At 33.8% G+C, this 10617-nt stretch overlaps 1 protein-coding gene across 1 annotated transcript; it reads right to left on the bottom strand.

The window, feature by feature from the left end:
* Positions 1–8093: 8093 nt before the first annotated feature.
* Positions 8094–9025, bottom strand: LOC120143409. The gene is made up of 2 exons (XM_039157737.1): positions 8578–9025; positions 8094–8496 (listed from the first exon to the last, which is right to left on the bottom strand). The coding sequence occupies exons 1-2, from the start codon at positions 9008–9010 to the stop codon at positions 8114–8116; spliced, it is 816 nt and encodes a 271-aa protein (XP_039013668.1). The 5' UTR covers positions 9011–9025; the 3' UTR covers positions 8094–8113.
* Between the last annotated feature and the right edge of the window lie 1592 nt (positions 9026–10617).

Here is a 10617-nt window from a genome sequence, read left to right as displayed (position 1 = left end):
ACATGAAATATATATATATATATATATATATATATATATATATATAAGAGCTTTAATAATCAGACAGCAAACATCATACCACATATAAGTAGGAATGTAAATAAACTGAACGTTCAGCGAACCGTTCATGAACCGTGCGGCGGGAAGTTCGTTTATATGCATTTATTTATTAAATGAACGAACATGAACAAGATTTTGTGATCGTTTAATTAAATGAACGAACATGAACATAGGTCTCGTTCGTTCATTTACGTTCGTGAACGTTCGGTTATGTTCGTTCAGTTATGTTCGTTTATGTTCGTTTGGTTATGTTCGTTTATGTTCATTCATTTATGTTTAACCCAATCTTCTTAAATCAATTTTGGTGACCAATTTGTAAGTATCTTAAAAATATTAATTAATCTGATATTCTGATAACCAACTCCATAATTAAGCCAATTTTATTTGGAAAACCCAACAATATTAACATGGTTTAGTTCTTTTTGAACCGTGCGGGGGAAGTCTTATATGCATTTATTTATTAAATGAACGAACATGAACAAGATTTTGTGATCGTTTAATTAAATGAACGAACATGAACATAGGTCTCGTTCGTTCATTACGTTCGTGAACGTTCGGTTATGTTCGTTCAGTTAGTTCGTTTATGTTCGTTGGTTATGTTCGTTTATGTTCATTCATTTATGTTTAACCCAATCTTCTTAAATCAATTTGGTGACCAATTTGTAAGTATCTTAAAAATATTAATTAATCTGATATTCTGATAACCAACTCCATAATTAAGCCAATTTTATTTGGAAAACCCACATATTAACATGGTTTAGTTCTTTTTGAACGATCCATAAGCTGCATACCCAGCACCGTCAACATCCACTGTGTCGGAACCCTATGTGATTACGCCACCAGCTGGTTATCCGATGAGCAAAGAGGAGTCCCAGAAACGGTTGCTTTCGAAACCAAGTCCAAAGGTGATGGATTCCGGAAGGGATTTTAAGTATTAAGCATCGTTTCTTCTACTCAAATAATCTTCTTTTCTTTCATATATAATGAAGTATTCGAATTTACAAGTAAATAGTGATCAACCAGCAACTCAAGTCAGCTTACTTTGAACTCAAGAACCCAATAATGGTGAGGCCTTATTCCATAGGTTGAGAAGTTTTTTAACGCGTTTTAATCAAGCTCTTAAATTTTTTTTTGAGTTCGAGCCTTTTCGAGTTTGAGTCGAGTTTCAATATTATATTTCGAGTTCGAGTCGAGCTTGATAATTTTAAGCTCGCGAGTTTTCGAGTCAAGTCGAGCTGACTTTGAAAGTTTTCGAGTTCGAGTCGAGCTTGACTCGACTAGTTTACACCCCTAGGTAGGGTCTCCAACGTTTATGTTCGTTTATGTTCGTGTTCGTTTATGTTCATTTATTTATTAAATGAACGAACATGAACATAGCTCCGTCCGTGTGCATTCGGTTCGTTTACAGGCCTACATATAAGATATAAAAATCTAATACTAAATATAATATTATACAAACACATACATGCAACATACTAAATATATATATTTTAATGTGATTACAACCCTAAGCGCATTAACAAGAAGAACATACACGTATGCTTAAAAACAGAATAGACTAGAACATAATAATACGAAATAAAGGAACTCTATAAAAGTCTCAAATCAAGGACCAAATTGTATTAAAAGTAAAAATAGGCGGAGCCCTTTCATAATAAGCCAAGTAATTAAAAAAAACTCTACCCTTGTCTTATGTTAGCACAAAAACGGCCGCATCTTTAAGCCTTAAACAGGTTTAAAAACAAAACCCTAAAAACATATCATTGTTAACCCTCCTTCTCCTCCATTTCCCTCTTCTCCCAATCACCATTTTCATCTCTTTTTCTTTTCTTTCAACTCAGAGCACACCATGAACAGAGACCCCATTTCCCGACCACCTTGAGTTGGCGATGAGAAAGGGATGAACACCTCTCAAACAGCTTTCTTACTCTCTTAAACCATAACCCGAACTAAAGTAAAACACCAAAACCTAGACAAAACAAAGAAAATGAGATGTCTTTTTGACAGTTACCTTAATTTGAAGATCTCCTCTGCTCCAATAGCTGGAGTTCGTCCCCACCTGAAGGAGAAAGATAAGATTTCTTTCAAATCTTCGTTTTTTTTTGTATTTTCTTCTTTATTCCTTTTTGTATCCCTCCCGATTTTGTGTGTGGCTTTTCTCTCTTTTTTCTCTCTAAAAATCTCCCTTTTTTGATGAAGAGCCCCCTGATTTTCCTCCCATTTTTGTTTGATGATGCTTGTTATATATGTAAGAGGGATTTTTGTCTCTTCTCCCTCGTGTACTGTTGTAGGACGTTGGGAGGGCCTGATATCTGCAGGAGGCCGCTCATTCCACTGCTGGCAGATTTGGCAGTGGTCTAGGGACCACTCCAATGATACGAAACGGTTGAGGCAAATGGGACCATTTTCATTTGTTAGTTTGCTTGTGTGAAATGCTTCACATGAAATTGCTGAAAACGTCGATGTTGACTGCTATGAGGAAACCAGTTCACGTGCTCTTGATGATGTGGAGGCCTCGTCGGACGAGAACCTGTTGAGGTGGCCATTGCCATAGAAGTTTCCAATCTTCCAATCTTCTCTTGTTTGATATTGAATTTTAGGGACTTTATAGCTTGCATTCATTCAACGATATTCATCATTCACTAAATCAATAAAAAAACATTTTTTTCAATGGATTTTGTAGACATTAAATTTTCAGTTTGCTTTTATTATTATTATTATTATTATTATTATTATTATTATTATTATTATTATTATAATATTATTATTATTATTATTATTATTATTATTAAATAAATATTACAAAACTCAAAATCAGGGCCCGATTACAATTCCAAGTCCAATCCAGATGGCCTAATCAAATCCTAAAACAAGATTAGGGTTTTCATCTCATCCCAGTCGCCTTGCTTCTCCACCATTGGATCTAGTATTGATCCAACGGTCCACAGGATACCAGTATGAAGCCCTAGGGTTTCATAACACTAGGTTATCACCCAGCCGTCGCCTCCAAGAACTCCCAGCAGCCGCCTCTGCCGACACCTCCCAAGCCAGATGGTCCAACCAGCTGCTGCCGATGCTACCACTGTCACGACGCCTTGCCGAGGACTCCAGAAGTAGCCCCACATTGAAGCTATATGGTGAGTCACCGCATAGCCTTAGTGACTCACCGAAGCTTCCATTCTTTAACCAGTCCGATGAGAGCCTCGGTGGTGGCTATAAAAACCACCGAATCCTACAAACTGAAAAGAATATAGCAAAAACCCGAGAGACAACAACAAGCAAAACGAGGAATGACAGCCACCAAGAATAGACAGAAACATAGAAGAACGAGGGCAACCACCAGCAGTAATACCACAACCAAATACCACAAAATAAAAATAAAAAACGAGAAAAGCTTATCGAAGAGGACCTCACGGTGACCGAAGGCTCCCCGTTCATCCACGCACCACCAAAATATTCGAAATACCCGAAGGTATTTCTCTAGATTTACTTCGATTGGGAGTATTTTAGGAGAAACTAAAAAAGGATTCGGCCTTAGTGTGTTTAAGGCTTTATTTTGGGGTAGTTTGGGAAATTTCGGCCACCGTAAACGGTGGTCGGCAGTAAGGTTGGCAGCGGTGCAAGGAGGTCGGCTGGTGATCGTCTTCCCTCCGGTGAGGGAAGATTAGAGAAAAGGGAGAGTGTTCTCTCTTTTTAGAGAGAGAACCAAATTGGAAAAATGAGAAAAATGAGAGAAGTTCTCTCTCTTGGGCTGGTTAAAGGGTTTATATACCCTCTCCCGAACGACATCGTTTTGGGGAAGGGGCTTCTGTATAATTTCACACATGGTCCCTTTCCGCCATCCTTATAGTTTTGTAATTTTATATTTTAGTCACTAAATTAAATTTCTAAACATTATAATTTAGTCTTCGAATTTTATTTTATTTTATTTTAGTCATTTTCAGTATAATTATATATCTTTAGGGTAAATAACATATTTAGTCCCTTAGATTTTAATAATTTATATTTTAATCACTGGTTAATTAATAAGGGTTAATTACACTATTAGTAGTTACTTTTTTTATGATTCTAATTATGTCCATTAATTGTTCATATTTTATAATTTGATCATTAATCTTTATATAATTGTCATTTTAATCATAAGTTTTATTATTTTTACATTTTAAGCTTATATATTTATGAATATGATGGTATAATTTTAATTTTTTTTATTTTGATCATTATTATTCTATTTTTATTACCTTTTTCTTTTGATATGTTTCAATTATTACTTTAATTATTATGTTATTATAAACATATATAATAAATAATATTTTTTACATATTTTTTTATATATTAATCCTATTTATAAATTTAATTTTATATAAATTACTTTTAAGAAAAATAATAATATTTTAATATTTATTTATTTTTTAATATTAAGAAATGGGCTGTCTTAAAGCAACTAGAAGTCATTTTCTGATATTCTTAAATAAATATCCTATTTTTATAAATTACATATTAATTTATTTTAATTATTTTTAGAGAAATGTTTTATTAATATTTATATATTTATTTTTTAATATTAAGAAATGAACTGTCTTAAAGCACCTAGAAGTTTTTTTTCTGATATTTCTAAATAAATAAATATCTTATTTATAAAATTATAAAAATTAATATATTTTTTCTTAAAATTATACTAATAAATTTGAAATCACAAAATTATGAATTAAATATATCTTTGAATTCTTAAATTTCTAAATAATAGAGACAATTTATAATTAATGAGTACCAATTTTGGGTGTTGTGGGAGTGTTAATCCTTCCCCAAACGTAATCAACCACGAATCCCTTTTTATTATTAAAAAGAATGAATTTTTGGTTAAAACGCATACCAATTTATCTTTTAACTGATATTTTCTTAAAAACTCTTTTAAAAGATAATTTTTACGTATTCGACCTACATGACCCAAAAGACCGATGACGACTCCTTAAACATTTTAAAAATCATTTATTCACATCACTTTTCCCGCCAAATAAATAAAAATTCGTACCCGAACAAAAACCGGTTATGACAGATTTCTTTAAAGGTAACTTCGAAAATTAATAAACAAATAATATTGAATATTAAATTTATTTTTATAATACGAGATATTTAAATAAAAACATATGCTTTACCATCCAAAGAAATAAGATTAAACTACGCAAATAATCTTTAGGGTAATCTATGTCAAATATCACTCATCTTAAAGTTCGGACTCGAAAATGTCATTGACGTTTCAATTTTGTCAATTTTAGCACGGACGTTTATGTTTCACTGCAATTTTACCACTTCGCCGTTAATCCGTTAACGGGATGATGACATGACATCTTTTTTCCGTGACGACGATGACATGGCTCCCTCATCAAAACGACGTCGTTTTGGCACAACTGTTTTGATGCTCAAAAAGCGCAAAACGACATCGTTTTGTTGATGAAAAATATGTTTTTCATGATATTCAAACCGTAGACCTTTAGAATCCAAATCTAAATACCCAACTATCAAGTTAACTTAAGAACTTGGTATAACCTTAACAAAACTATTATAAATATTCATCACTACTACAGTCACCCTCATTAGCCAGTGTGAGACGTTTGATGCTAAACATCCACTGCCTGTATCTGTTGGTACTATTCTCCCTCAGCATCTGCAACCTTTTCAGATGCATGGATCCGGGTGGTCAATGGAAGATGCTACTTTTCTGACTAATAGCTTTAAAGGTTTGACAACATTGGGTAATGGACATTTAACAACGAGTGAGGTGCAACGTGCAAGATAATTTAGGCTTTTCTCATCCTGCTACTCATTCGCTTGCTATCCAACAGCCTGTCAGTGTTGGTTCTAATGGTACATACTACAGTCTGACAAAAATGTCGGGAATTGTGATGCCATCCAGAACTAATGCTATTATGCCAAGTTTTGGTACTGGTGATGCCTTAGCTGCTAGAACTATCTCAGCTTCATTAGTTGGGATGCAGAAGAATCCAGTTACCCGTCCAGTTAGCCCCGGGGTTTAGCCCTGTTCCTCCAAAGCAACTGAATGAATCTGTTTCTTCCATAGGTTTGGAAAAAATTGATGGACATCAGTCGAGATCCTTATTTAAAGGCTCTGGGCTCGAGAGTTCACTCTATAATTCATCTCATGCTAATCCCCAGTATGCCAATAACAAAACAATGGCGTGACTGGAACAGTAAGCTTTCCTTTCCCAGGAAAGCAGTTTCCAGCAGTGCAGGTTCAAATCGAAAGAAGAAAGGCTGGCAAGACTACAATACCCTTGAGCATCTGAAAATTTAGCATGAACAGAAATTGCATCTGTTGGTACTATTCTCCCTCAGCATGAAAATCCAAGCAATACCACTTATGAATTCTAGGTTGTGATGTTAAAGATAATGATTGAAAAATAGTAGTAGAGCCGTTATGGATGGAGGAAGATATGAGGGTGACGGTGGTAGTGATGAACATTTATAATAGTTTTGTTAAGATTATACCAAGTTTTCAAGTTAGCTTGGTGGTTGGGTATTTAGATTTGGATTCTATATGCCTATGGTTCGAATCTCATGAAAAACATATTTTTCATTAACAAAACGACGTCGTTTTGAGCTTTTTAAGCATCAAAACGGTCGTGCCAAAATGACAACGTTTTGATGAGGGAATCATGTCATCGCCGTCACAAAAAAAGATGTCATGTCATCGTCTCGTTAACGGATTAACGGAGATGTGACAAAATTACAGTGAAACATAAACGTTCGTGCTAAAATTGACAAAATTGAAATGTCGATGGTATTTTCGAGCCTGAGCTTAAAGATGAGTGTTATTTGACATAGATTACCCTAATCTTTAATTAGAAGATACTTTTTATTACCTTTCTTATTATAAAATTTATAAAAGAATAAATTAACCATTTTGAGGTCCAAAATGTAACAATAAATAATTTTACATTTATTAAAATTGACATAATAATAAATTTAACTTTTGACTTTAATATATTATAATTTAATATTAATTTTAAAAATAATAATTTCCAAAATTTCACAAATTTAATCTCTCTTTTACTCCATTTTCAACCTTTTTGATCTCCTTCCAACTTTTCGCCGAATTTACAGTCGAAAAACTTCCTTTTGTCTCACCTTCTCAGCCGAAAAACAAAGAGAAAAACGGAAATTTTCATGAAACAACAATTTTACACAAATTTTAGAAAAATAATTATTTCTTTTCAAATAATTTAGAATAATTATGAGATAATATCTTTGTTTTTCAGATTCTCTTAGTTTAGTCTTTCTCGGCAATAAAAACTCTTAGTTAAAAAGAAACATATTTAATGGGTGCCAGCCTATTATTATGAATAATATTTATACATAAATTATATTTGTTTATAATTTGAATGAGTCTACTACGTTCAATGAGCACTACTAATGATTAGTACCGTTAAGTATTATTAATTTAATTTAATATATAATTATAAATTAATTAAAAATTTAAAGGTAAATTATTTAAAATAAAATATTAGTTACATTATTTTTCATAATCTTTTTTAACAATAAAAAATTATAGTTCACCTTTAAAAAAATTATTTAAAACTGTTAAAAGAAGATTATGAGAAATAATGTAATTAATATTTTATTTTAAATAATTTATTTTTAAATTTTTAACTAATTTATTATCATACGTTGAGTCTTTTGAATTTTAAATTTTTATAAATTAAATTAATGATTCTCAGCGGTGCTCGTCGAATATTGTAAAATTTTCCGTATAACTTTGATATATGTAAAGATGAAGAAAAAAATAAAGTTTATATGAAAGATTAAATTGAAAAAAAATAAAAATGCATAAAAAACATGCAGAGTAAAACCATGGGAAGAACAAAATTTATTAATTATTCACAGACATATATAAACAAAATCATATGGTTTGGCTTCGTCTCCCCAGACGTATATAAATTAAAACTAAAATAAAAACAAAAGTACTCCCACAAAATTAGATTTTAACGCTATAAATACTGATGAATATTCTTTTGCGTATACTTTTATTTCCAGATCAGCACTGCCAGTCCAACCGGACATCCCCGGGACCCACAATATGCTGATTAGGCTTCCTAAAGGATACCATGTGGCTGCTAACCATAAAGGCGGTTACACTCTCGGAGACTCTAATATCCTCTATCTTTAATTCCTGCAACCGCCGCACGTATTCCGGAACGTGGAGGAGGTCCCAATCGACGCCCACGCCGCCGGGCTTTAACACCCTGACCATCTCCCCCAACACCCTCACTCTCTCCGTCGCCGCCTCCACCGTTCGCTGGCCGTATTCTTTTCCCACCGTGTGGACGAACACGGCCGAAAGCACCACGTCGAAATAGTTATTCTGGAACGGGAGACTCCTCACATCACCTTCTTTGCACGTTACGTACTCCCCCACGCCTGTTACAAATTTTCCATCGCCATTTTTAACGGTACATCTAATGTATGAATCCGTATTAAAAAGGGTTTAGGTTAACAAACCTTCAATGTTCGCAGTTTGGAGCATGGACAAAGTAGTCCGTTTAGAACGATCCAACCCAACGACCCGACCCGAACTCCCGGTCTTTTTAAGCTGAGTCGCCACCGATTTGAGAAGAATCCCTCTGCCGCAACCGACATCAAGCGCCAGCTTCACGGTCGACCAATCGTAAACCGACCCCACAATCCGCTGCGCCATCTCGTAATGCAAAGGCCCGGCGGAGTAAAAAAAGTTTACCGCCGCGAGGAACAAGCAGACAGCTGAAATCGAGGTTTGGAAGAAGTGGAAGATAGGGTGGAAGTAGAAAAGAAAGACGAAGGAAAACAGGGAGAAAAAAACAGCGCGACATAAGAGGAAAACAAGGGTTTGCCATTGGTTCATGCCGTAAATGGCATAGATATGAGCCCAATCTCTGCTGCTATTGCTTTTCCCCATTGATCCAATCTCGTCGAGAAGGAGAACTCGAAACAAAGAAGAAAACGAAAGGAAATCCTTGATGGGTTTTTGTTGATCAATCAAATCACATGATGTTTCGAAGGAAAATCTATAGGATGGATGATCCAACAAATGATTAGAAAATGTCAGATTATCTCATGCAAATACAATGAGCAGCAACAAATCTGCGAAAACGTCAGTTTTTGTACCGGAATCCCATGATTGAATGGAATGATATCATTTGCAAATAACAATTTTTTTTATATATTTCACGCGCTTCCGATATCTTTTATATTTTTGGGGTTTGTTTGAATTTTATAGGGAAAGTAGAAAAATTAAAAATAAAAAAAATGAAGCTGAAAATGTACGGGTTTTGTTTGACAGGAGGCAGAGTAGGAAAGCGGGAGTGAATGGTGAGTGGGAGTGGGATCCTCCTGCTATGCATAATTCTTTAAAGTAAAATGAGAACTTAATAAATGAGACTAGATAAAGCTGACATTTTGATCTCTTCTTTACAGCCATTGGAATGGTGCTCCATTTTTTTTTAAATAAAAATCCAACTTGGAATTGTTTTTTCTTTTGACATTTAATTTAAGTGTTAACTACATGTTTAGTCACTTGTTTTTTAATTTTGTATACTTTTGGTCACTGTTTTCAAAATTTATAAGATATGATCACTTACGTTTTTATTTATACAAAATTTGGTCACCCAAAACTAACATTTGTTAACAGCAATTAAATATTTTGATATATCCATATATTTGGTCCCTGATATTTAATTATTCTCTTAATTTAGTCATACTTTTAATAAATTAAAATAAATTTGATATTTTAAATGAAAATAAAATAAAATATTTTTAAATTAAGTTAATATTAAAATATATTTAATAAGTTAATATAAATATATTTTAAGTTAATATCCCAATTATCCTATTGAAGAACAAAACCATTTGCTCCCCGAAGATTGAGAACCACCTACTCTTTCAACTCCATAATTAAAAAAACTTGGAGTTTCTCTCATTTAACCATTGCGGACCAAACCGTTAACGCCGATGGGCACCAACGCAGTAAGTGATTAGTGTCTTCCACAGGAGCAAAACATACTGGACAATTACTACAACTAGTAAAATATCGTCGCATCCGTTCGCCATTTGTCATAACTCTATCGTAACAAACCAACCAAAGAAATGCTTTAATGCGTTTAAGCCCTCGGAATTTGTTAATTTCCGCCCAAACCACCTCTCCAGTCACGTTACTTTGTGGAGTCCTGCTTTCATAAGTCGATTTCACTGGAAATTTACTATCCTCTCGCAATCTCCATCTCACCCTTTCCACACCAAAACTCGGTTTAGGTACTTTCTGTGCAGTAATCTTTAGAAGAACATGAGTTGGTAAATAAGGTTCCATCAAATCCCATCTTCAATTCCCCTCATCGTCGGCCATATCAACAACTGTCACTCGCGTCATGCCTATTGCTCCAGCCGTCATCATATGGTTAATCAAAGGACCACAATCAGACAGCTAACTATCAAACCAAAAATCAACTCTTCTCTTATTTCATATACACCAGCCGATTTACTGCTTGACATCCTCCCAAATGCATGATA

This window comes from Hibiscus syriacus, unplaced genomic scaffold (genome assembly GCF_006381635.1).
Source record: "Hibiscus syriacus cultivar Baekdansim isolate YM2019G1 unplaced genomic scaffold, ASM638163v2 tig00110847_pilon, whole genome shotgun sequence".
NCBI classification, from domain to species: Eukaryota; Viridiplantae; Streptophyta; class Magnoliopsida; order Malvales; family Malvaceae; genus Hibiscus; species Hibiscus syriacus.
Note: the sequence above shows the minus strand (reverse complement) of the source record. Positions and strands in the feature narration are given on the sequence as shown.

Coding starts and splice junctions, on each gene's coding strand:
- LOC120143409 (XM_039157737.1), bottom strand. CDS start 9,010: ATGGGGAAAAGCAATAGCAGCAGAGATTGGGCTCATATCTATGCCATT. Junction 8,497..8,577: donor CCAAACTGCGAACATTGAAG/GTTTGTTAACCT, acceptor AATTTGTAACAG/GCGTGGGGGAGTACGTAACG.